Source organism: Oryctolagus cuniculus, chromosome 9, assembly GCF_051225735.1.
Source record: "Oryctolagus cuniculus isolate XC-2025 breed Fujian yellow rabbit chromosome 9, ASM5122573v1, whole genome shotgun sequence".
NCBI classification, from domain to species: Eukaryota; Metazoa; Chordata; class Mammalia; order Lagomorpha; family Leporidae; genus Oryctolagus; species Oryctolagus cuniculus.
Genome location: NC_142875.1, coordinates 77,258,287 through 77,285,520, shown reverse-complemented (window position 1 = coordinate 77,285,520; position 27,234 = coordinate 77,258,287). Strand labels below are relative to the sequence as shown.

The 27,234-nt window shown below is 41.9% G+C and overlaps 1 protein-coding gene across 2 annotated transcripts; it reads left to right on the top strand.

The window, feature by feature from the left end:
- SERTM1 (serine rich and transmembrane domain containing 1) lies at positions 1–26,716 on the top strand. Of its 2 annotated transcripts, none has more exons than XM_017350177.4 (2): positions 1–382; positions 23,451–26,716. In XM_017350177.4, the coding sequence occupies exon 2, from the start codon at positions 23,639–23,641 to the stop codon at positions 23,960–23,962; it is 324 nt and encodes a 107-aa protein (XP_017205666.1). In that variant the 5' UTR covers positions 1–382; positions 23,451–23,638; the 3' UTR covers positions 23,963–26,716. The 2 variants fall into 2 exon arrangements, with proteins under 2 accessions (XP_017205666.1, XP_069905110.1); XM_070049009.2 differs by lacking the exon at positions 1–382 and adding an exon at positions 419–764.
- The last annotated feature ends 518 nt before the right edge of the window (positions 26,717–27,234 follow it).

Here is a 27,234-nt window from a genome sequence, read left to right as displayed (position 1 = left end):
GCACCACACCTGCCTTCCCCAGATGGGCTCTCTGCGAAAACGCCTCCTCATCCTCCGGGATTTTCCTACTGTGGCGCAAGCTCCTCCCTCGCCCCAGCGAGGTGCTGTCCCAGCGCCAAGCACCCGCCCAAGCAGCGGCTGGGGGGCGGCAGGGAGTGGGCCCCGATCTCGGCCATTGGTTGCGCGGGTCGGGAGGGGCGGAGGGACGAGGCACGGGCTGCACCGAGCCGCCAGCCCCAGGTCCAGTCCCTCTGAGCCCGCTGCCTGCCGGTGCGCCCGCACGCGCGCTGCGCCGAGCGTTCCCGCCGAGCGCAGAACGGGTGCAGATCGCCCAGCCTAGGGCGCCGCCCCACCCGAGCGTCGGAGCTCGCCCTACCTGCAGGTCAGTAAGAGGCTCCCAACCGGGCCCGAGATTTGAAGCAGAGGAGCCGGGAACTGGAGACAAGCGGGATGCAGAGCGCTGGGGGTAGGATGGTCTCGCCCTCTGCGGGGGACGCCTGACTCCTCGCCTGGGGTGGCCTCGCGCGCCTCAGGCTCTGCTCCTACCCGAGCTCCTGGCGAGGGAACACCCCAAGCCCATCTTTGCAGGCCAGGAGCAGTCTGACTCTCCGGGTTTGGGGGGCACTCTGCGGGCTACAGAAGGAGCCGCCAGGGGCCGGTGAGCAGTGCCCTTGGCTCTGAGACGACAGCGTCGGTCCGGGACATGGGGAGCCAGGAAGGTCTGCTGTCGCGTCCGCCGCTGCGAGAGCCAGTCCTCCGTGCAGGTGTAGACAATTCCGCACTTTGCAGAGTGTATTTCTAGATGCATTTTGTTTGTGCCTCTGTGGCTTTGTGGTGTGTAGTCGGGGAGGGGGTTGGGGGATCGTCCTTCTTGGGTTTGCGCTGCGCCTATTTGAATGTCTAAGGTCGCCTGTCCCTTCCGGAGGGCTCCTGGTGCGAACGCTGCCGACAGGCTTGCACCGGGCGGTGTTCCCTTGAGTCTTCACCCGTCTTCGGGTGGCTCCGAATCCGAGGAAGTTTTCCCTGGCGCTGAACACTTGGCGTTCCCCAGCGGTGGCTTCCCGAGTTGGCAGAAAACCAAGCAAGTAAGGGCAGCAGCGACCTTTCCCTTCGCTCGGGTCCGAGATGCTGGCGTGCTGCGTTTCCCTGCTGCGGGCAAGAATTGCGGGCAAACTGAGTTCTGATGGGGCGGGGGGGTATGTAATGTGCCCTCCCCTGGGAAGCAGAGGGAAGCATTCATTCACAGAAACATCATGGGGAGAAGCCGCCTAGGGGAGTGTGCCTGAGCGCTTTGCGCCGCCAGATGTCCCGGCCCTGCGGCGCTCGGGTTCCATATAACACTCCAGAGACGGGATCTGTTTTTTAATGTCCTTCATTTCCTCTGTGCGTTCACTTCCCTTCGGAAAATTTTCTGCTAAAGTGGCTACTTCGGGCGTTCTTTGTGGTGAATGGCCGGCTCCATCACTGGATAACATCTCCAAGCCATCGCATTTGGTACGGTCCACACCACAGGTGCAAAGATCGGGCAGGTGGGCAGCAGGCACCGGTCGGAGCCCACCCAGGGAACCAGCGCTTTTCGCTTTAGATTTCCCGGATCCATTGGTCAGACAGGGGCCCAGCAACAGGAAAAGAGGCGAAGTAAGAGGCAGGCTTTTCTTTAGTGGTTTTACCTCTGAATGCTGTCTTGTTGCCAAATGCACCCACCTTAGAACACATACACAATACACACACACACACACACACACACGTGCCATTAAAAAGATTATATTTAATTTGCTTAATTATGCAACTAATTTGGGTGTTTTAGTTTATTTGTGAGGCACATGGAGATTTTTAAATCTTATTTTGTGATTGTATGTGTATCATTTTGCCAAATATAGAGGTGCCTCATCCCCTGACACCACCTCAAGCAGCCCACCCTTTATCATCAGCCCATAGTTGGTTCCTAAAGCAAATGGTTTTTTGAAGTGCTTGTGAGTGAGGCTGCCTTGTCACAGCACTGTACTGACAGCACTCCCTGGGGCCATGCCCCAGTCACCTTCAAACGCAGGGCATTGTCAGGATGGTAAGTCATCAGCCACCCTCAGAAATGTTTTCTGTAACACAGAGTTCTAGAAAGTGGATGCTTTGTGTTTGGGGTTTGCGGTATCTTATCTGTATCATGTATTTCTCCACATAATACTGAATGCTTTGAAAAGCTTAATGTAAGGTAGAATTGATTCCGTTTCTCCTGGCTGGTTAGTTTAGTTAGAGATATTTTCCTAGATGTCTATGATGTGCATAGGCATGTAAAGTGTTAACAGATAAATAACAGTGTGATTGTGTGTGGCATCAAATCCACCAGATGATTTATTGCAGTTTTTCCAGTGTTTCTTTTTCTTTTTCTTTGTTTTTTTGTTGTTTTTGTTTTTGTTTTTTAATGAGAGCAGATGAGGGATGACAGAGCTGGTTGGTAAGCACAATTAATCATACTAATCATCAAGTAAACTTGGAGTTGTATATTCATTAGAAGAATAAAAGAATAACATTGTCATAGGCAAAATTCTCTGATTTGGCCTCTTCTTGATCATATGAGCTTGTCTGATAATAACTCTTCTCCTAGCTTGTTCTCCCTGCACTTATATTTTAATACTTTTCTTTTTGTGCTTTATAAAAAAGTTTGTATAAGCTTATAAAATAATAAAATAAAATAATGCCAAATTTTTGTGTTTTACTCATCTGGGCTTTTGAAACAATAAATTCTGGACCTGAAGAAAATACCTTTCTGAAAGGTCCTTGATGTCAGCCATTGTGTAGGTCCTACTTGCCTGGGGCCTGGAACCCAGGAGCCATTCAATAAACCTGTGCTCAGTTAAACCAAGAGCTTGAAACATAATGTTGAAGAAGCCTGCCATTTTCTCCAACTATCTATTCATGGAGCATATCTTAACATCAAGCATCATAGGCCTAATTTCTATCAAGTTTCATTTTGTTCATAATAACAGCTAAAAATAATAATAAAGCCTTGAAGTTGGTTAATGGAACAAGCAATCCAACAAAGAAGCATCCAGCCTTTAAGTGCATGAGTTGGCAGGGTTGCTTCTTGCCAGAATATCCTAGAAGACCCATGCCAGATGCTTAGATGGAGTCTTTGGTAAGCATACACAGTCCAGCCTTTGATTTGGAATTTAGTAAGTCCATCAGTGCCTTCACTGGTCGTTTCCAGTGCAGCATTACAAGCCACTTGAGCTAAATTCTGCTGGTCCTTAAGTTCTCATCCTGCTTTGTGACAGATGTGTCCATAGGATATGGTGCTCTGAGATGCTCTGTCTCCTAACCCAGAGTACCTCCCTCAAAAATTGGGAATATGGCCACACTCATGATCACATATGGAACCAGAAAAATAGTCATCACTTAGCCTTTACTAAATTTGGTAATTAAAAATAAATAAATAAAAGAAGATAGAGATTCTGTGTGAATGGCCAGTATCTTTAGCACGTATCTCTAAGCATGAAATCACACAGTCCATCCGAGACAATGCCAATGTCTCCATGCCTCAAACTCATGCCAGGAATAGGATAAGTCGTGACTATTTCCTGAGCTCCCCACATTTAAACTCCCATCTATTAAGCTACTTAAGATGCAAGATTAGTTAGTCTAGGTTTACAATTTGTATTATGAGCTTCCATGTTGATGCTGATATTCTCCAGACAACAGTGAAAGAGTCTGGATGATGTAAACGTGGAATTGTTATTTAAAGAAGCTGAACCCCACTTTCGATGGGAAACAGAAGCATAGGTGGCTCTAAGAACCTGTTTCAAATTCAGAAAGACAGGAAGCCAACATAAATCACAGCTAAAACACACACTCAATTGACTCAACACATAGATTCACTCCCCAGAGGAAGCTAAAATTGCAGTTTTCCTGATTACTTTGCCACAGTAGCCTGATACTGATTAGGAGTGCCTGATATTCTATCAACTCATGCCAATTCAGCTTTTTGTTTGGTTCTTATTCATTTTCAATTTCTGTGAGATCAGGATTATAGCAAAAGGGTATGCTCTTGTCATTTCTTAAATAGAACATTCACAACGTCCCGTAAAATGCAACTACAATTCGAACAGCAATTCAACTCTATTGGGAAGACTGTTTCTCTGGCCGCAGCCTGAGAACCTTACATTTTCGAGGAAATGGTGCAGTGAACCATTTCAAAGGTCTGTGTTAAGTATATTTTTTTATTTTTATTTTATTTTATTTTTTTGACAGGCAGAGTGGACAGTGAGAGAGAGAGAGACAGAGAGAAAGGTCTTCCTTTGCCGTTGGTTCACCCTCCAATGGCCGCCACGGCTGGCGCGCTGCAGCCGGCGCACCACGCTGATCTGATGGCAGGAGCCAGGTACTTATCCTGGTCTCCCATGGGGTGCAGGGCCCAAGCACTTGGGCCATCCTCCACTGCACTCCGTGGCCACAGCAGAGAGCTGGCCTGGAAGAGGGGCAACCGGGACAGAATCCAGCGCCCCGACCAGGACTAGAACCTGGTGTGCTGGCGCCGCAAGGCGGAGGATTAGCCTGGTGAGCCGCGGTGCCGGCCTCTGTGTTAAGTATAAACCATATAGGAGAGGAAGGAATGGAGGAAGAAGAGGAAGAGATGAAGAGTTCTGAGCTTAATATCCAGCAGCTATAATTAATTTTTTTCTATTTCTTAATAAAAATATCTTTATTTTTTTCTCATTATAAAGCAATGTATGTTCTTTGTATCAAAATTCAAATACAGAAATGCACAAAATAGGATATTTACATGCTCCTTAATACCACCCTCTCACAAAAACATAACAGCCTGCTGCATAACCTCCTGCTTTCTTTTGCTGGTTTTGGATTTGAAATTGTGTCTGTATTTGGACAAGGCCATAAACAAAGTGGAAATTCTCTCCTCCCTTTAGAGAAAAGTACATCCTTCTTTGATTGCTACTTCTTTCCTCTGGGGTCTCACACACTGAGATCCTTCATGTAGAACATATTTTTTAAAGATTTATTTATTTAGTTGGAAGTCAGAAAGAGAAGGAGAGGCAGAGAGAGAGGTCTTCCATCAGCTGGTTCACTCACCAGTTGGCCACAATGGTCGGAGCTGTGCCGATCCAAAGCCAGGAGCCTTCTCCAGTCTTCCACATGGGTACAGGGATCCAAGAACTTGGGCTATCTTCTGCTTTCCCAGGCTATAGCAAAGAGCTAGATCAGAAGTGGAGTATCTAGGACTCAAACCGGCACCCATATGGGATGCCGGTACTGCAGGTGGCAGCTTTACCTGCTATGCCACAGCGCCAGCCCCTCATGTAGAACATTTTTTGCCATGGTGTCTTGTATGGCCTTGTCCAAATACTGACGGAGTTTGTGGACTCAAAAGGCTTTCATAGCCTATAGCCTAGGCAGCTCATTTCAAGGGCTTCCAGTGCTCACTGATGTCATACATAAGAGTGTTTTGTGTGTGTGTGTGTGTGTGTGTGTGTGTGTTTTGACAGGCAGAGTTAGACAGTGATAGAGAGAGAAACAGAGAGAAAAATCTTCCTTTTTCCATTGGTTCACCCCCCAAGTGGCCAATACAGCCGGCGCGCTGCACTGATCCGAAGCCAGGAGCCAGGTGCTTCCTCCCGGTCTCCCATGTGGGTGCAGGGCCCAAGGACCTGGCCCATCCTCCACTGCACTCCCGGGCCACAGCAAAGAGCTAGACTGGAAGAGGAGCAACCGGGACAGAACCAGTGCCTCAACTGGGACTAGAATCCTGGGGTGCCGGCACCGCAGGCAGAGGGTTAGCTTAGAGAGCCGAGGCACAGGCCACATAAGTGTGTTAAGTGTTAAATTAACAACAGGAGTCACAGTGCACTAACTCCTCATGCAGGACCTCTGTCCTCAATGAGTTGTATTGAGAGTTAACCGTAAAAACAGCTCTCAGTTTTGTGTGTATGTTTGTGTGTGTGAGTGAGTGAAAATTGTTGAAATCTTTACTTAGTACATGTCTTTACTTAGTATAAGTCTTTACTTAGTATAGGTCTTGTGTGTACAAAGTTAATTGAAAATGAATCTTAATGGAGAATGGGAATGGCAAGGGGAGAGGGCAGGGGAAGAAGGGTGGGAGTGTAGGTGGGAGAGCTGATATGGTTTGAAGAATAACTATATTCCTAAAATTGAACTTATGAAATTTGTATTCCTTACAAAAATTTTTTAAAAATTAAAAAAAGAAATTTTTTGTCTATGTTTGTAGTAGTATTAGCAGTAGTAATAGTCATTGTTTTGCAAAAATGAAATCATACTATGCACTATTCTAAAGCTTACTTTTTTGATGTCTAGCCTCTTTCCATATTAGAAAATATAGTCCTGTTTAGTAGTATCCTAATACTCCGTTATATGACTCTTCTCTCATTTATTCAACCAGTCACTGACTCTTGGGCATTTTGATATTTTCAACATTTAGCTGCAGAATACACTTTGTATATGGATCTTGTCTGATAGTTTTCCAAAGGACAAGATCTTAAAATTTATTATGTACATTCTCAGCCTTTAAAGCTGTACATTTTGGGGCAAAAGGGGAAACATTAAATAAACCAACAAGCAGTAGACATTCAGAGTATCTTCTCTGTGTGTAGCACATAATATTTCTGTCAACATTTGCTTACATTTGGAGGCCTTGTTTTTGTGATTTTAAGGATTTATTGCTCTCTGATTCTATGAAGGATTTTTTTCCTTCTATTATTACTGCTGCTTGTTCAGTCTTTGTTTTTGTTTTGTTTTGCTTGTTTTTTTTTAAACTGCAGAAAGTTAATATTGAGGGGACACTATAAAGGGAATAAAGAATCAACTAGATATATGATATATATTTGAAGTTAGCTGTACAATGAATGACAAGATAAAATATTAATTTTCTTTTTTGTCTCATCTGTTTTTATTTTTCTTATTCTTTTGCTAAGGAACTAAAGTTTCTGATTAGTTACCTAGCATAGTATTGCTGGGAATTGCTACTCATGTCACCATGGCTATGATCTGCATGGAATACTCCTTACACACCCATGTCCCATGCTTGTCTTTTAATTGCTACTTATTGGTAATGAGGTATGGAACTTGTGCTAGAATGTAAATTAAATAATGCAGGAATCACGCTCCTGTAGTTTAGCTGGCTTTATTTTATTTTGTGTTCTGGAAAGACTTTCCTATTGAAGGAAGTAGTATTTATTGCAAGTTCTTTTTCTCACAGGACCTTGTAAACAAAATATCACCAAGGGAGAGAAGTGGCTGCTTTGAGTAGCATTGATCTCTGAAGTGGCACTTATGCTCAAGTCAAAAAATGTATACAGATGAAAACAGTTTCTTTTTCTGCACTGATTTCTATTGAATCTTTTGAGTTGGTTTGATTTGGTTTGGTTTAGACTTGATGTAGAGTAGCTAACAGTACTCTGGCATATCATAGTCCTCATTGTAGGAAATTATAGTGAATTTTCCCTACATTGATCATAAAGTAGATATTTTCCTTGACTCTTTATCTCCACAGATGAGCACAATGTCATAGGTTGTGATTATAAGGGATTTGAAATTTTCAAAGGATGAAAGTATAATGAAATTTAAGTTAAAGAATACTTTAAATTAAAAAAAATGTTGTCTGTTTCATTTATAATCAGTGTTTCATTGAATCAACTATGATAATTTTTTAAAATTTTTATTGTGCTCTTGGCAATACATTTGTTCCAACCCTAGAGGTATGTTCACAAGAATGTATTTCAGTATTTATAGCATTTACTCAATTATCCTGATAAATGCTTGACCAAAGAAAATCTTGCCTATGTTGGATTTTTATTTTATATAATTTGTGGGTTTTTTTTTTTTAAGGTACTGGAGAGAGAGAGAGAAAGAGAAAGACTGGTAAGGAACTCACTGCCAGAATTTTGGTCTCCCACATGGGAGGAAGGGACTCAACTACTTGAGCCATCACTTGCTGCCCCCTGCTGCAGTTATGTGCTCATAATCAGAAAGCTAGAATTGGGAGTGGAGCCAAGACTTGAACCCAGGCACTCTGGTATGGAATGAAGACATCCCAAGCAATGTCTTAACCACTATACCAAATGCCTGCCCCATGTTGGATACCATTGAAATATACAAATGATTAATGCAATAAAAAGTAAGGACAGAGTTTTTCTCCAGAACTTGAAACTGTTAGATTTATTTCCATAGCTAAAATATTTGTAAAATGCAGGGAGGGTGCATCATTATTCTTTATTATACTCTTTATATAGTTATGCTTTATGATTTTATAAAGACCATTCATTCAATATTTTTGCCAATAAAAAGTAAATATAGCCTATCTCTCCAAGAAGCTTCAAGCTACTTTAAGAAAAAAATAATTTATTATTTTAAAGGCAGAGTTACAGAGAGAGAGAGAGAGGCAGAGAATCTTCCATCCACTGGTTCACTTCCCAAATGTCTGCAACAACCTAGGATGGACCAAGATGAAGCCAGGAATCAGGATTTTCTTCTGGGCCTCCCACATGGATGACAGGAGCCAAGGGACTTGAACCACCTTCCATGGCTTCACCAGGCATATTATCAGGGAGCTGGATTGAAAGTGGAGCAGCTGGGGCCGGTGCCGTGGCTCACTTGGTTAATCCTCTGCCTGCAGCGCCGGCATCCCATGTGGGTACTGGGTTCTAGTCCCAGTTGCTCCTCTTCCAGTCCAGCTCTCTGCTGTGTCCCAGGAGGGCAGTGGAAGATGGCCCCAGTACTTGGGCTCCTGCACCCACATGGGAGACCAGGAAGAAGCACCTGGCTTCTGGCTTCGGATCAGAGCAGCTCCAGCCATAGCAGCCATTTGTGGGGTGAACCAACGGAAGGAAGACCTTTCTCTCTGTCTCTCTCTCTCTCACTGTCTATAACTCTACTTGTCAAATAAAAAAAATTTTTTAAAAAGAAAGTAGAGCAGCTGGAACTGAAACCAGCATCCATATGAGATGCCAGCACTGTAGGCAGTGGCTTAAGCTGCTGTGCCACAGGCCACAGTACCAGCTCCAAAGCTTCAAGTTTCTTCATTTGTTTATTCTTTCATTAATGGCATCATTCAGCAAATCCTTAATAATCATCTTTTTTGATGATTTTCTAAATTTATTGAATTTCTATTTTTATTTATTTTTAAATGTTTTATTAATATAAAGAAAACAGATTTCACGTATTTCCTAGGTACAACTCTAAGAAGGTAACCATATTTCTCTCCCTCCCTCCTTCCCTCCCTCAATCCCCCTCGTTATCTTTATTCTATACTCTGTGATGGTCTCTGTATGTAAAGGCAAGTGAAATGTTGGTTCTTTACCATAGGGGTTTACAGCTTATCAAAGCAGGCATAAGGGTAAATAAACACAAGTATAATAAAAAATGAGAAATGCTAATGTAAAAAGTTAAAAAAAATTGCCTTGAGATTGCAGGTGAGGCAACCAGAAGTGTGCATAGAGAGGGTTGGTGGGGATGTGTGTTATGAATGAATAACCAGATAGTGCTGAAGAGGAATGGCTGCAGTGGGCCCTTTAAGTGAATAAAATTGGGCTGGGGTTACATTAGGGAGATGACAAATACAAATGTAGTGGATAATATAATATAAAATTTAATACAAATTTTATAAAAATGTTTTATTTATTGACTTACTTGAGAGACAGAGGAGACACAAAGAGCTGTTCTCTGGTTCACTCCCCAGTTGACCCAGTGACCACCAGTGGGGGCCATAGCTTGAAGCTCAGAACTCAATCAAATTCTCCTAAGTGGGTGGTAGGAACCTGAGCCACCATCACCTGCTACTTTGGAAAATGTGTTCACAGAATTTGGAATAGGAGCCAGAGCTGGGTACCAAACTCACAGGCCTCTTAACCGCTAGGCTAAATTCCCACCCCAGATTACATGTATACATTTTCAAAGGTTGAGAAATTGACAAAAGTTTGATAACAGTCATAGATACAATGGGAAAATGAAACAGGAAAAGTAGCCTGTGGCCAGACAAGATGGGACATATAGTGTAGGACAGATAGGGGCTGGCACTGTGGAGCAGCAGGTTAAAGCCCTGGCCTGAAGCGCTGGCATCCCATATAGGCACCAGTTCTAGTCCCGGCTGCTCCTCTTCTGATCCAGCGATCTGCTATGGCCTGGGATAGCAGCTGAAGATGCCCCAAGTCCTTGGGCCCCTGCACCTACGTGGGAAACCCAGAAGAAGCTCCTGACTCCTGGTTCCTGGCTCCTGGCTTTGGATCAGCACAGCTCCTGCCATTGTGGCCATCTGGGGAGTGAACCAGAGGATGGAAGATCTCTCTGTCTCTACCTCTCTCTGTAACTCTATCTTTCAAATAAATAAAATAAAGCTTTAAAAAATGTAGGAAAGATAATAATTGAGAGGGCCTTTATATTTCTTTCTCAGGGTAGTAATTATAAAAATTAAGGGTCAGCATTGTGGCAGCTGCTCCACTTCCAATCCAGCTCCCAGATAACGGCCTCAGAAAATCAGCAGAAGATGACCCAAGTGCTTGGACCCTTGCACCACGTGGGAGACTCAGATGAAACTACTGGCTCCTGGTTTTAGCCTGGCTTAGCACTGGCTGTTGTGTGGCCATCAGGGAATAAACCAGCAAGTGATAGATACGCTCTCTTTCTCTCTCTTTCCCTCCCGCGCTCTCTCTCTCTCTCTCTCTCTCTCTCTGTGTGTGTGTGTGTGTGTGTAACTCTGCATTTCAAATAAGTAAATGAATCTTTAAAAAAGGTGCAGCATACTAATACAGAGAATTATCATATCTGACTCCTTCTAGTACATAGTTAACAAGTATTTATTGAATGAATGATTGAATGCATCAAAATATGTAGCTTTTCCTTACCAAAGATAACATCACTGACCCTTCTTTGTACAATTAGTTGTTCTTTCTAGTAGGAGTCATGAGTCACTTTTAGTGTTTTCATTGTCTCTCACCTATTTCTACTTGAAATCATTTGTGAATGTTTAAGTGACATCTGGTCAAAATTATCCTTTTTTGGCTTCAGCTTATTAGGGAATATGTCTTTGTCTCTAGAAGTAGCTAACTCTCATCCCCTTAATCCTAGTGCTTATATGAAATTAAAACCAACCAAAGCATCCTTTAAAACTTTCTTTCTCATCAGTACTATAAGGGGTTTTCCTATATTATATATATAAATCATGCAACCCTCAGTTATCCAGAAGTTGACTTCTTTATAGTTAAAATCTTAGAGACCCATAATAAACTCTATAGTCACAGTGCAGAGACATGTTGAAATCATATGCAGAAATCTCATATTGGTCAGTAGAAGGTACATAATGTTAAAATAGCAATAAGCTAGAAATCTCTGGCTTAAAAATCACACAAATTGGGGGCGGCATCATGGCACAGCAGGTTGAGTTGCCTCCCGTAATGCTGGCATCCCCTTTGAGTGCCAATTTGAGTCTCTCATGCTCCACTTCCAATCCAGCTCCCTGTTAATGTACCTGGGAAAGTAGCAGAAAATGGCACAAGTGCTCAGACCCCTGACACCTACATGGGAGACCCAGAAGTTGTTCCTGGCTTCTTGCTTCTACCTGACCCAGCCCTGTCCTGTCCATTGCAGTCATTTGGGGAGTGAACCAGCAGGTGGAAAATCTTTCTCTGTCTCTGTCTCTGTCTCTGTCTCTCTTTCTCTCTTTCTCTGTCTCTGTATGTCTGTCTCTCCATATCCCTGCCTTTCAAATAAATAAATCTTTTTTTAATCAGAATGGCGAGTGACAAATGAATGCATTTTTGACCAAAACTATTCCTACAACTGAATAAAACACACTGAACACAGAACCTCAAAAGGTAATGGGAAGATCTAAAGATTGATAAAAGGCAAAGGCAAAGTCATTTAAGTCACATATAGGAGGCCACTCTTATTTTCTTGGCTACAAACCCTTTTATGTTTATTTTTAAAGACTATATTCTATACATCACCAGTGTGGTGGTCTGTTTTCTACAAATAATTTGCAATTATTTTTCAGTTTTACCTCCCTACATTCTTAGGTTGAAATACACTCTGGGAAAACGTGAGCCTGCACTTGTTTATTGCTTCCATATTGTCTTTGACAGGTCTGGTCTTGGGTCGTTATCTAAAATGACAACAGGCTACTGAGGTTGGGACTTCCTCCCACATTTGATAGCCTGCCATGTCATTCTGTTCCATGTTAGGAGGAACATGGAGATATTTTCTTTGTTAAGCAGACTTTTGAGTTCACTGTGCTGCCTAGGAGAGAAAGAGGGCTCATTCAGGCAGGCTCTGCTGCGGTGTTCACACCAAGGATTAGCAGAACCTCAAGAAATCTCATATGGGAACATGCTTTCCTAATCAAGGACACAACGTCCTCTTTCTTTTTCCTGCCTTCCCTGATGTACCTGAAAATGTAGGTAGACGAGTAATTTTACAGCCTTGAGACAGCACTTTCTCCTGTAGGGATAGTGTTTTATGTAACTTCTGCCTGAAACCTGACTCATCTAGTACTCATCATTTCAGGATATCTACCTATACCCTCAGTCATCTGATTGGCAACGCCTGAGAAGAAGCATGTCTAAAATCATTTCCTCCTCCCTCCCATTTTTATTTTCAATTGCATTTTGCAATGACTGTATTCAATTTCCAAATAATTTACTGACCCCTGTTTTAAGATCCTGATCCCTGAACTGGAAGTCAGTTTGGGGGGCTGAGTTTAACTTCTTGCTCCACCAGGGATCTCACCTGAACCAGTGTGATCCAAGAGGTGGCACCCAGTTTGAAGAGTCGTTGGGAGTGTGAGTTCTTTGATCTACAGGACTTGCATTTTGCACCATGTCAGGCTCCACTGGCTGAGTGAAGTCTTCCACTCCTGTACAGCTTTTCCATTGTGGTTGTGTCCCATAGTCCCTAATTTGAAACTGGACCTTATTGGTGATGTGAATTCTCACAGTCCAATTACTCATTTGCCATCATTAGAAAACTACTCTCTCACTCAAGTTGTGGCAAAAGCCCCTGCCTTTGTCTGCATATTTAAACAGTAGGAGAGGCCGGCGCCGCGGCTCACTAGGCTAATCCTCCGCCTAGCGGCGCCGGCACACCGGGTTCTAGTCCCAGTCGGGGCGCCGGATTCTGTCCCGGTTGCCCCTCTTCCAGGCCAGCTCTCTGCTGTGGCCCGGGAGTGCAGTGGAGGATGGCCCAGGTGCTTGGGCCCTGCACCCCATGGGAGACCAGGAAAAGCACCTGGCTCCTGGCTCCTGCCATCGGATCAGCGCGGTGCGCCGGCCGCAGCGCGCTGGCCGCGGCGGCCATTGGAGGGTGAACCAACGGCAAAAGGAAGACCTTTCTCTCTGTCTCTCTCTCTCACTGTCCACTCTGCCTGTCAAAAAAATAAAATAAAAAATAAAAAAAAATAAACAGTAGGAGAGATGTCCTTGGCTACCTCTATGGCTCAATAATGATGTAAGACAAATGTAACAGGATTCCTTGCTCCAGGAAGCCCAGGAAGGTTTCAGTCCAGTGGAGACTGACGAAAGTGAAGTCATGAATAGAGTCACCATTCCTGGTCTTCAGGCAACAACTCCTGTCACCCTGTATCCAGCTTCCTGACATATTAAACTTTCCCTGAGACATTCCCTGGTGCTTCATCAGAAGTACCTGCAGGTTAGCGACCATTACCTGCTGGAGGTAGCAAATATGAATATTTGAATTAACCATGCCTATTGAAGAATCAAGTTTACATCATTGTACTTTAGAAGTTTCTAACATTTTGGCTGATATCCTGCATATTATTCCAAACATGTTATTCTTGATATCGTTGAAAATAAATCATTTTTCTCAGTATGTATTTTGAAATATTCTAAAGTTATGGAAAAGCTGCAAGAATAGTAACAATGAAGACCTGTATATACTTCAACTGTATTAACAAGTTGTTAGCATTTTGACATCTTTCTTTCCATATGTTTATTATGTGTGTATGGTTTTGTTGTTTTGGCCAAACCACTTGAGGGTTAATTGCCAGTATTATGACTTATTATGGCTATGTTTTGCAGCATGCACTTCCCAGGATCAAGGACATTCCCTTATATCACACTTAGGAAATCTAATTATTGATCTAATACCTTTATCTAATGTATATTCTAGACTCAGATTTCCCCAGTGGTCCTAATAATGCCTTTTATAACAAGGGTTTTTTTTTTTTTCCCCTCAAATTGATTCAAGAGCCAGCAAAGATCTTGCATTGCATTAAGGGGTAAGTCATGAAATCTGCATCTTACCTCTTGTTTTCTGAATAGTCAGCAGACTACTAAATAATCTCAAATGGCCAAAACTGGATGGATCCAAAACAGGCTGCAGAAGCTGCCAATTAGTAAGCATTATTCTTTTTAAATACCCATTTTACTGTGGAGAGCATCATAATGCTTTGACTGTCAGCCATAGAAGACTAGAAGAATGAGAACATTTATTTGGCAAAATCCACATGTATATACTGTCCTAAACATTAGGCTAATATCCAGGCAAGATGAACAATTTATGGACTGTATAATCAACTAGGATGCTATTTGTAGTTATATTACAAGAAAGGATGGCTCATTAATTCAAGTGAATGCTATGCCTTGATTTAAAATATCATTAATTGAAAGACTGTGAGCTTGGGTCTCTGCTGGGAAAATGCAAGACACATAAGATTCATGCATATTTGTAATGTTCTAATCCTTTTTATAAGAATCGTCTATAAAGCACCATGGTTGAAACAAATACATGAGTATAGATGTCAATAGAGATAGATGTATACGGTGGCCTGCTTGATTGCTTGGCTAAAACTGAAGTTCTTTTTAGACATCATATGGCATTATTTTTCCTTTCAAATTGTGCCTACAAGTGTGGTTTTATGAATAGATAATGGCAATTACTCTTTGGCATATTCTTACATGCAAAAATAAAGAATTGGGTACATTAGATAATTTATGTTTATTTCTTCTCTTTGCTTCAATTATCAAGAGATTTTAAGAAGAAATAAAGTTTTGTTATAAGTTTCAGAGTGAATTAAATATTGATTGTTTATCCACTGTTGTAAATTGAAAACACACACACACACAAATTGGCAGTTACAGGAGTGTACACAAAAAGAAAGGTCTTTGTTGAACACATTAGCCTGGATGTTTATGGAAGATTGAAGGAGGTAGAATCTGGAATGGAGATAAAAAAGAAAGGATCAAGAGGCCAGTGCCACGGCTCACTCGGTTAATCCTCCACCTGTGGCGTCGGCATCCCATATGGGTGCCAGTTCTTGTCCAGTCTACTCCACTTTTGATCCAGCTCTCTGCTATGGCCTGGGAAGGCAGTGGAGGATGGCCCGAGTGCTTGGGTCCCTGCACCCACATGGGAGACCAAGAGGAAGCACCTGGCTCCTGGCTTCGGATCGGCGCAGCACCGGCCATAGTGGCCATTTGGGGAGTGAACCAACAGAAGGAAGACCTTTCTCTCTCTCTCTCTCTTACTGTCTATAACTCTACCTGTCAAATAAAAAAAGGATCAAGATGACAGTAAGCTATGAACTGAGTAATGGCTGTATTTAAAGAGGGAGGTAGTAGTACAAAGAAAAGAAAAAAGAAAGAGTGGTATTGGCAAAGAGTGAGTGGTAAGTGGTACAATCTCACATTTTCTCTTATCAAGTGGCTTAATGGCCCTTCACTGCCCACTTCTGAGTAATCTGCTTAAATTTAGGGTGGGCTTCATACATGGTTGTCAAAACCATATCTCCAAGCTCTTCCCTGCTCTTTTAGAGCAGTCTTAGAGGCAGTCAAAGGCCCCTGAGGACTGAAGATACCTTCTGGTTTATAAGGATTAAAAAAAAAAAAAAAAAAAAAAAAAAAAAAAACCTATCTCTGGTTGACTCACTCACTCATAAGAATTTATGACAATCACAAAATTTAAGTTGCAACAACAAAATCCTGCCAAATATCACACTATGTAAAGAGACAGTTACGAGAATTTCCTGATTTGAAAAAATATATATATTGGATACAAATTATTTTAACTCTAGAGACAAAATGAGCCACATTAGAAAAAAGTACAAACACCATCCCTTCATCCTACCACAGTATGGTTTAATGAGAATGTTTTAAAATTTGTCTAGGTTTGCTAAAAATAAGCAAGCCATTTTGTAAACTAATGCTGTGATTTAATCAATTCTAGCCGCACTGAGAATCTTTAGAAATGTTTCTATTAATACATTTCTAAAATGTTGGAAATGATCAGAGTTGGGGGAGGGAGAGAATGAAACCCAACAACCCTCATTAAAAATGCTGCAACACCTTAAAAAGCCAGTCTTACTTTTTACCTTCTTTCTGCTGATTCACTATGACCTTGCCTGTGATCTTCAAATCAGTATTTCTCTTGCTGTTTGCTTTTTCTTTCAATCAAGTATTTAGCCAATGACCTTTTCTCCTGCTCCTTAAAAGTGGCTTTCATCATTCTGCTACTTCTTAACCAATTGGCTCACTCTTTCTTCAATCTTCAAGTTGCTAATTTTTGGTTTAGATGAATTACTTTGGCCAAGATGAGTCCAATGTCCCCTGAGTGCAGGGAGGTGCAGGGAGTCCTCTCCTTGTCTTTTCTAAACACCATAAAAGAATCATGAAAATGATATACTCGGAACTGGCTTTGCATTTGAACTTCTTTTTTTTTTTTTAATCTAGAAAACTACCCATTTAAACCATATACCTTATTCTAAAATAGTATCTGTTTAAAAATTATTATTCAGTCATTTTAGAGATAAATCTTCTTGTGAAATATAAATATAATAAAATGTACTAAGAATTATAGTTCAATTTTCCCAGGAAAATAGTACTATCTAAATGCAAGGGACTCATACCTCATGCTGTTGAGACTTTACAGGTCAAAACAGTTATGATAATACTGCTTTATGAAGTACTGTCTTATGTTTTCTTTAACTTCTCTTGAGCTTTTCTGTATTTCAGGAAAGGTATTCTGAACATTTATAGAATTATAACTTATGTGGATAATTTACTTTTAAGAATGAAGTCAAAATAAGTTGTCTAATATAAAATCATTCTGAATATAATTTAATTTTTTTCTTCCTCCTGGGGAAATATTTTGCAGACCCTGAGAGTAATCAGGTAGACAAAAGTCATTAGTTTGGAGAGGGAGATGAAGATGATGGGATTGACTCCAAAGCCACCTAATGACCTGCCCCTGAGTGATTGTTAAAATACATCACTGATAATTCAGTTATTACTTTGTCTTTTCTCTACTTTTCACCAACGTACTATGAAAATGTTCCAAATTTCCTGATGATTCATTCTAACTGTTGTCAAGAAGACTATAAATTTTCATTTTTTGTCTTACACTTACCCAGTCCAGGTCCATGAATTCAAATGCCCCATTCAGAATCTCCCTGTAACCCAATATGTGATAATAGATAAATGCAGTTTATTGCCTTAATGTGGTTATGGCTTTTATTGGGCTGATAGAAGGAGTCACACAATAGTACAGATTCCCAAAGTATTATTCTGTTAAGGGCAGTTCTCTGTAGGCAAGTAAATGGATAGCTGTATCCACTTGGAGTAAGGATAGCACATAGGATAATAAACTTTATTTTGATTATTGCAAGCCCAGGGGTAAGTGTTTGCCATTGACTGCAGTGCATATTTACCGCAGAAGATTGGAAGTGTGTCTTGTCAGCACCAATCTTCTCTCATCTCACATAACCTAAAAGGCCATCAGGTAATGAGAGAGCATTAAGAGAAGATTATTGTGCAAAGGGTAAAAGAATGGCTATAAGGTCTTATATCAAACATGCTATTTTCTGAGAACTAAAAACAGCTTTTCTCAGATGTGATAAGGCCCCTTTTGTATTCTGGAAATAGTGGTTTCTATGTGTTCCACAGAGAAAGGCACCTAATACATTATCATCATCTGGACCCATTAATTATAGTATAATATCAACTTTTACGGTTGTATCCGGGAAAAAGAACTTTTTTCTTTCATTATTAATACTTTATCAAACTCTTCCTAGTAGTTTGGGGAGGCCTACCTTTTTCATTTGCTTAAATTTCCATTTTCATAGTTCTTTTCTATATATTTTATATATTTATTTATTCTTAGAGATGGACAGAGAGCCTCTCTTTCTTCCCCACCCCCCACTACTGGGTCAGGCTCCAAATGTTCCCCAGTGACCGGAGCTGGTCTGGACCAAAGATGGAGCCAGGAGTTCCATCCAGTTCTGCCCCATGGGTGCAGGGACCTACTCACCAGGATCATCATTGCTGTTTCTTCTGGTATGCATTAACAGGAAGCTGGAGTCAGGAGCCAAGGCTGGGTATCAAACCCAGGAACTTCAATGTGGGATGCGGGCAACTTAACTACTAGGCCAAATGCCTGCCCACGGGACCACCTTTCAGAGTATGACACAGCTCGACTTAATAATGATGAAATGTTATAGCCACATTCATGGTAACAACCAGGTCACTCCTTAAATATGTCTGCAGGGGAACAAAGCAGCTTGTCCCAGTTTTCCACAAAGAAAAAAAAAAAACTTTAAACCTTTAAATAGTTGTTATTCACTTAGAGATGTACATGAATAAAGGCACAAAATCAAAATTGCCCTGCCACATTTGGGACTGACTGGTAGGCTGTTTTATCAACCATCGTAGTCCAGAAATCATGGCCATGATACAGGCTGTGCCCTCATGCTGTGTCTCCACTGTGGGACTTGCAGTGCTCATATAAAGGGACTTAGAGATGAGGCTAGTCAGCCCTTCTGCCTTTAACCAGGGACAAGGCAGACAATGGATTTTTGTGTGCTTTTGTTCTTCCAGAACATTACAGTCCTCATAATCACCCATGGGAAGCAAAGCTTCTGTTCTCTAGGAGGAGTCGCAGTGACATGGTGCTGAATGGCTAGGAGCAGTCCCCCAGGTCTGCCGTGCCTGTGCTATCCACCCATCCCCCATCCCACTGGGCTCCTGATGAGAGGTCCCACGCCCACCCCCACTCTGTAGTCACTGCTTTACAGAGACTTCATCCCAGCAGTTTTGTATTCCAAAAGACAAAAGGAAAGCTGGCTAACCATGAGCTAAAACACTGCCGCAGATCTCCATTTATAATATTGTAATCCAAAAGTCTCATTTTCCTTTCTCAAAAAATCACTTTCTGAGGATGGCTCAGAAAAAAAAAAAAGCATCAAAATCCCCACATGACTTTAGGTGTCACCCGAAATGAGAAGCTGCTGGTGCTGCCCGGAGACAGGTCAAGGCTATGCATTTGAGATGAAGTTTCTTTCTTCTTTACTTTAATCCTTATCTGTTTGTGAGGCAGAGCCCACGAAGCGTCACCTGAAACACACTCATTTGATTTCCTTTCTGAGGTACCACCTGTCGCACTGCCTGGCCACATACAATTTGATTCATTCCGAGCACTAGATGCTTGCTGTCAAATAAAACATGTACCCAAGAGAAAGAAAATATGCCAATATTTTAAACTTCAATAAGGAAATGAAAATCAATATTGCCGCATTAAGACCATCCCTAATAGTGCACAAACTCTATTGTTTCAGAGTAGAGCAATGAAATGAAACTGGTGTATAGCTGTCATTTTAAATTAAGAAGAACTCTGGGTATGAAATTGAACCTGCAATATTTGGAAGGGGATATTTAAGGGAGAAGATACTTAATTGTAAAATGTCAATTGAGGACTTAAGATTTCATTTTTTTGTTTGTTTGTTTTTTCTTTCTGTTGTTCCAATACCACTTGCGAGATCAGGTTCTTTACCCGAATCTTCTTAATTTCATTTCCTGAGGATTACTCCATAGACAGTAGAGGCTCAGAGTGGACTTTTGGTCTGAAAGAAGGAATCTTTGGGCAGGCATTTGGCATAGTAGTTAAGACCCTGCTTAGGACACCCATATCTCATATCAGAGTGCCTAGGTTCTAGTGTCGGCTCTACTCCCAATTCCAGCTTCCTGCTAACAAGTACCTTGGAAAGCATCAGCTGGTAGGCCAGATAGCTGAGTTCCTGCCAGCCACATGGAAAACCTTGAGTGAGATCCCTGCTCCTGGCTTCAGGCTGACTCAGCTCCAGTGACTGCAAGCATTTAGGGAATAAACCAATTTGTGAGTTTCAAATACATAAAAGGAATACTTTTTTAAATGGCAGTCTAAAAAGTAAAAAATATTCTTGGAATACTTACCCAGTGAAGAGGTATCTTAGCTTTAACAGGTGGCCTCGTAGCCAGTTCTGAGTTTTGCCACAGAACTGCTGATACCACAATCACATTGTCCATGTCTGCAGCCCCACTCCTAGAAATGATACAGATGTGGGTAGCCAAGAGGGTGGCTTTAGAAATATCAGCCAACTCTGGCTCATCAATGACTAGCATGTCAGAACTGCAAGACCAGCAGAGATTGTGAATGTTCCTCTGATGTTTCTAGATATTCAGAAGGAGCTGTCTGACCACTCACACTTTACTGGGGGTGGCCTTTTATTATTCTCTAATTGTATTTATGGAAATGTTGTCACATCTTCATTCAGGCCCACCTGAAGAAGTAGCAAATTTGGATGTTACCGCGCAAACGAGAAAACTGAATTGTCAAGGCTGACTGTGGGCTTGGTCAAAGCGAGTGACAGATGAAAGCTAATTATCCAAATCACACATTTTCTCTCTTCAAGAAGTGAAAAAGTACTGTTTTTCACAGTTGACAAAACCAAGAATTCAGTTCAGACGTGCATTTCAGTCACTTCTCTGTCACTACCTAGCTGTGTGTCTTGAGTAAATCCCAATGTCCTTTAACCTCAGTCTTCTCAGCTACAAAATGGGAATAATCTGTGTTCTACCTGTCCTACAAAGTAGTTATGAGGAGCTCTTGACAAGATGCATATCCTTTACCTTCTTGGTCCATGCTAGAAAAGAAATGGTAGAAGCTCCAAAGCAATGCAAACATTGAGACCAGATGGTGTTAGGGGTGAGGCTGGACCGAAGCCTGAAGCCCTGGCTTGTCTTCTAATTAGATCTGTTACATTTGACAAATCAATGAGCTGCTTTGTTTGCCTCTTTCCTCGGCCATGCTTAGGAGGCTGTACCAGAACCTTTTGAGTATTTTTCCAAGGCAGTCTATGAGATTCCTACCCTAGTCTTCTTTCCCATGCATGCACTTGCTGCCTCTGAGACACTTGGCTGTATTCTCTAAAGATGAACGGCTGGAACATTTACTGCTGTGAAAAGTCAAGGTGTTGCCAAGTCAGCGTAACAAACATACTTGCAGTCCCACTGTGACTCCTTTCTTTTTAAGGGTTGTTAGATGCCTATAACAGCCTAATGGCGTTAAAATCACCTCGCAAAGCAAAGTAAGAAGTGGGAGCCAAGTCATTTTAGGCACCACTGAGACAGCGTCCCCGGCCCACTTAGCGGAGCTCACTGAGATGCTTCAGCCTGCCAGGCACCCGCCGGGACAGCCTTCCCCGAAGCCGTCCCTCCTTCCCTGGGATCCTCAGAGCTGCTCAGTTCTGTCTGACAGCAGCAAATGTCAACCACTCAAAAAATCAGCTGCTTAATTAGATTTGAAGACCAGGAGGAAAAGGCAAATTCTCCAGGCAAAATGCAAGGTAGAGTTTAGGAAGGGGAAACTCAGGCTGAGTGAAGTTTTCCTATTATATATTTCCTGTGCTTCACCCAGATTGAGAAATTTACAACAAAGTGATGGACTGCCACACAGAGCTGGGAAGAACAGCTTATCTTGCAGAGAATTCTTCCAGAGAGGCTCTCTTCCCTCAGGCTGCATCCCTGAACAGAGCACAGCAATCCTTCATGCCTGACTAGAGGAAATTATTCCCTCTCCACAACCCTTGAAATACTGACACATACACCCCACTACTAACAAAGACACAGCCACACCTGCACACACACACCTCACATATACACACATCACACATCCACACTGAACTAATTTTGGCCCAGCCCTTTGCCATTACCAGTGTACTTCCCTACCTGTTATCTTAGTCTCTGCGCAACACAGCGAGGAGATGGGGCAGGTGTGGTACCATCTTACAGAGGAGAAGAGTGAAGCTCAGAAAATGCAGGTCATTTGCCCAACTTCCCAAAGATAATGGGAAATGCAAGCCAAATGTAAACCTCTTGACAGCAAACCTAGTATTCTCTGTGAGAATCCAGGCTTAGTTCTTAGGAGTTAATCTGAAGTTTCTTAGGATACTGAAAGTATATACAACAAAGCACCTGGGCCCATTAAAGAGAACAAATGCAGATGGTCCTCCGCTCCTAACGGTTCCACTTAATGATTTTTCAACTTTCCGATGGTGGGAAAGCCATGAGCATTCAGTAGAAAGCATACTTTGAATATTGAATTTTGCACTTTTCTCAGCCTAGTGATATGTGGTCCAATCCTCTCACAATGCTGGACAGCCCCAGTCAGCCCATGATCAGGAGTTGTCACATGCTACTGCAGTGTGCACTGTGTTGCTAACCTAGGATGTGCAGTAGTCTAGGTGGATTCAATGCATTTGTTTCAATGATATTTCCTTGTCTTTTAACTTTTAAAACTTATCTTATTCATCTGAGAGGCAGGGAGACAGAGAGAGAGCTCCCATCTACTAGTTCATTCTTCAAATGCTTGCAGTGTCCAGAGCTTGGTCAGGGCCAAAGGCGGGATCCAGAAACTCAATCCAGGTCTCCTACATGGTTGGCTGGAACTCAACGACTTGAGCCATCACTGTTACCTTCCAGGGTCTGCTTCGGCAGAAGGCTGAATTCAGGAGCCAGAGTCAGGAATTCTGATGTGGGACACATGCACCCTAAGTAGGAGCTTAACTTCGGGGCTAAATACTCACCTGACTCATGATACTTCCAACTTACAGTGGGTTTTTCTGGATATAAGTCATAGAAATGACCCCTGAATTCAGGGAAATAAAATTCTTTTAAACAAATTAGTATACCATGAACCTTCAACATACAGCACATTTACATGTGCAGTGATTCTCCAAAGTGTACTATGGGAAAACGCTGGTCAGGAACTATCCCAGAGGGGCTGGAGAATGTGGGGAATTGATTTTCTGGAGGAAGGGGGTTTAGAGCTAACTCTGTGGCTTCTAGTCTCAGAGCACCCACTTGTACCATCTGTTGAGATCACAGCAGATGGAGCACATCAGAAACATAGTTTCTTTTTTACATTCTCTTTAATTCCTTGGGAAAACCTGGCACCTAGGGAATTGTGAAGAGAAAATAAAAGCTCATTTTTCTATCACCATTGTAGTATGAAGACATAAACATCACTTGTTTCTCAGGTCATTATTTCATCCTTTTCTTCCCTCCCCCGGTGGGTTTTATCTTTAAGCCTTACTTAAATTAAAACTAAAAATTAGGTTTAAGTGATATTTTCTGAAGAATTCACTAAGTTCCCTTCTGCTGTTGTTTTTGCAGTCTCAGTGGACACCTGATCCTCTGCTGTCTTTGTTTGAAAACCAAGAAGCATTGTTGCTCTGAGTTACCAGCCCACAACTTCTATGGACACTGTCACAAAAAGACAATGTCAAGTGCATCCTTTTTAACCCTTTTATGAAGCTGTGACTTTCAATATACTCCTTCGTTCTTTCACCCTCCCTTTCAAGATGCCTGAACACGACCCTTCCTCGGGGCTGGCGGGCAGTGTGGAGAATGGCACCTTCCTAGAGCTATTTCCTACATCGCTGTCCACCTCGGTGGACCCATCCTCGGGGCACCTGTCAAATGTCTACATCTACGTGTCCATATTCCTCAGCCTGTTAGCGTTTCTGCTTCTGCTTTTAATCATTGCCCTTCAAAGGCTCAAAAACATCATCTCCTCCAGTTCTTCCTACCCAGAGTACCCAAGCGAAGCTGGAAGTTCCTTCACCAACTTGGAAGTCTGCAGTATTTCCTCTCAAAGGTCCACTTTTTCAAATCTTTCATCCTGAAGAAAATGGAAGAATCCTAGAATGCAACAGCTTGGGTTTTCCTCATAGGAAGCCTCATAAGACGTGTTGCCTCCGGAAAGAAAAGACCTGTGTGATTTTGACCCATTTCCCTTCTCCTCCATCTCCACTGTTTTTTCTATTCACAATGCTTTGCATCTGAGTGGAGAGGCTGATGCTGACAGAAGTGGGGGCAAACCTTGAGGTGCAGAATTTCATACCAAGCCCTGGAAAAATCTGGCGCTGGCTTCTTCAGTGTGGTGGGTCAGGTCATTTCACTTTGCTGGATGCTGTGGACTAGCTGGAGGCAGCCTCCAGTGGCTGGATCTGGGCTTGTGCTTTAATTCTCTGATGAAACTGTGAGATCAACAGAAACTGACAAAATTATGTCTGAACTATTTAGAAGATATTTTCCCTATTTAAATGAGACAGTGGAGTCACTGAATTAAGAAGAGAGGCAATTTACATTTAATGTGTAACATTTCTAAAACTGAGAGTAAAATATGCTAAATGTTTAGTTTTATTTTAACATATGAAGATCACATTTATGGATAGATAAAAGTCATTTGGAAAAGTTTTGAAGGAGTTTAACTTTCACTAGCAAGACAAATATGTATTCTGATGCTGTTTGTAATGTATTTGTGCCTCCTGGGCTTTTTTTTCTACTTAAGTTGAAGTCAAAATGTCCCTTAGTTGTGGAATTCTTTGTGGCAACTGCTGTTACTGTTACTAAGAACAGCACCAGAAGAGAAACCAAGTTTTATCTTATATCTGTAATTTCTATCTGTAGGAATTAAGTATAGGGAGAAGAGTCATTTAGTCTATTTTATGCAGTAATATACTTCCTACAGTTGTGTCTGTTCCTTTATTCCGTTTCATGGTCCTCATCATTTTGTGCAGAATTGTATCAAGGTTCCAATATGCCAGATATTTGTTCACCCTCACCAAGTTGCAAAACCTAGAGATTAACTTGCTAATATATGTGTTGTTATATATCCCATAAATGTTATACATCTCTGATAATTAGTTGCTGTATGTCAACACAATACTCTGCATTAGGATTCCAGGGTGTGAATTTTTTTAAGAATTGTAGACACTCAAGTTGTGTAGCTGCTGGGAGCTTTGGTGATTGTGGGAGCTGCCGTGCTGTGGTCAGCCAAATTCATCTGAAGTTGTAAGGAGAAGCAAGTGGCTGTCCATGAAATGAAGCACACATGTGAGCACAGACATGGAATTTCATGAAGCACACATGTGAGCACAAACATGGAATGCCAAGGAAGTCATGTTGCTTCTAAAACCAAGAGCAGGCCAACAAACTACAGCTTCCCAAAATAAGACTTTCTATTTAATTTAGAAACAAATGGGCTCAGGCACTTAACCTACAGAGGCCATTGCATCCATATAGCAACCTGATCGTTCCTTGTGCAAAACGTCTAAGACTGAAGCAATGGAGCTTCAGCCCTGGCTTTGGGTGGGTTGAGAGTCAGCACTCTCACTGGTGATTGTATGGGAGAAAGAACCTACTGTTTTCACAGGACCTATCTTTGTCACCCTGAAATGCTGAGAAAGTTGAGGACTAGTAAGGAGGCACAGAAAGCTGCTGCTGCTTTCCAAACCATAAGCCTCACTTAATCAGACCACATTTAACTCTTTTATATCAAAATTGTTCGTGCTATTTTCTTGCTCCCAATATGAAGCAATGTCATTGGAGTGAAATTTACCATTTTAGTGAATGGTTCGACATATACCATCATCAGGATGAGAACATTTTCATTACCCCCAATTCCCTTCTTGTCACTATGTACTCAACTCCTCCTGCTACCATCAGCCTTGGACAACCATATATGTCTTTTCAGTACCTGTAGTTTTGCCTTTGTCAAAATATTTTTTAAATGCAGCCCTGCCGTGTGCAGGATCTGCTTCAGTCTGGCTTCTTTCACTCAGTGTAATGTCCTTAAAATTCACTGATGTTACTACACACATCAGTCCTTGTTGTTACTAATTGGTCTCTCATACAGTTGTACACTAGCTGATTCATCTATTAACCAACTGAAAGACATTGGTTGTTACCATTCTTTTGGTAACTATGAATAAAACTACCAGAACCATTCTTTGAAGTCCCCAAACACCATAAGGCCAGCAAAGAATTGCTGCCCCAAAATATGAAATCAGTAAAATGTTTGCCTCTGTTCCTATGTTGAAGGGTGACAATGGGTTGGGTGACATTGTGTAGTATAGAAACTGGAATAGAGAAACTCTTTTCAATCATTATTAGTATTCTTCCAATTAAAAGTTGTGTGAAAGTGACAAAGAATTACAAGAGGTAGCTCTATTATCACTCTGGTCTTTGATTAATCTTGTCCTATTTTTGCAGTGGAAGAGGAAGAGGACACGGGTGAAGTGGTTTTTAAAATCAAAGGACAAACCACACAATAGGACAATCTGAGTAGAATCCCTCCTAAGGGAAAACTGTGTAGCTTTTCCTTCTGAAAGAGCTATCCAGACTCTGACAGCAAAACTACTTTAATAAAATCAAATCCCGTTCAATCTGTATACTGCTCCGATCCCTCCCTGCCACAGAGAGTCTTACCCTCAGCATTAAGTAGCATAATTGCAAGCAACATTCAAAGACATAAAATGAGATTTGTCATTATAAGCTTGCTAAGGTAACGAATTGTACAACTTGAGATGAATTTGTAATGTTTAAGAGATTCAGAAAGGTTGGGTTTATAAATAAAAATCTGGAGCCCACTGAAAGCCTGGTTTCTTTTCTGTTTTTTTGTTTGTTTGTTTGTTTTGCTTTGCTTTGCTTTTTTAAGAAAGGTGATCAACAATTTTCTCTCACAGAAAGAAGACTTGTCCTAGGAGTTTTAAATATAGAGTGATACACCTATATATTTGAGTATAGATGCATATATGTATATTGCCTCACTTCTGCATTCTCTGAAACAGGGTTAATAATATTGAGCCAAACATCGCCTCTCCCCACCTTCGCAAGGGCCACATCCTCAAGGGCAGTTTGTGTCCTTTTCTCAATGAGAAGGATAACCTGGGTGCTTGGAAAATACACAGGTTCTCTGGCCACACCCACTCTCAGGAGTGGAGCCAGAGAGCGGTATTTTTAGCAAAGCGCCAGGTGACGCTGATGATAGTGGGATGCACTGCAGCAGAGGAAGGGTCACCTCCATTGCTAGTGTGTATGTGGGAGGACAGGGGTCCTTACCTCATAGCCACTGAGATCCCCAGGCTCCACAGCTCACAGCCTGCTCTGAGAC

What these genes read in the sequence shown, in the direction of transcription:
- SERTM1 (XM_017350177.4), top strand. Translation starts at nt 23,639, where the DNA reads ATGCCTGAACACGACCCTTCCTCGGGGCTGGCGGGCAGTGTGGAGAAT.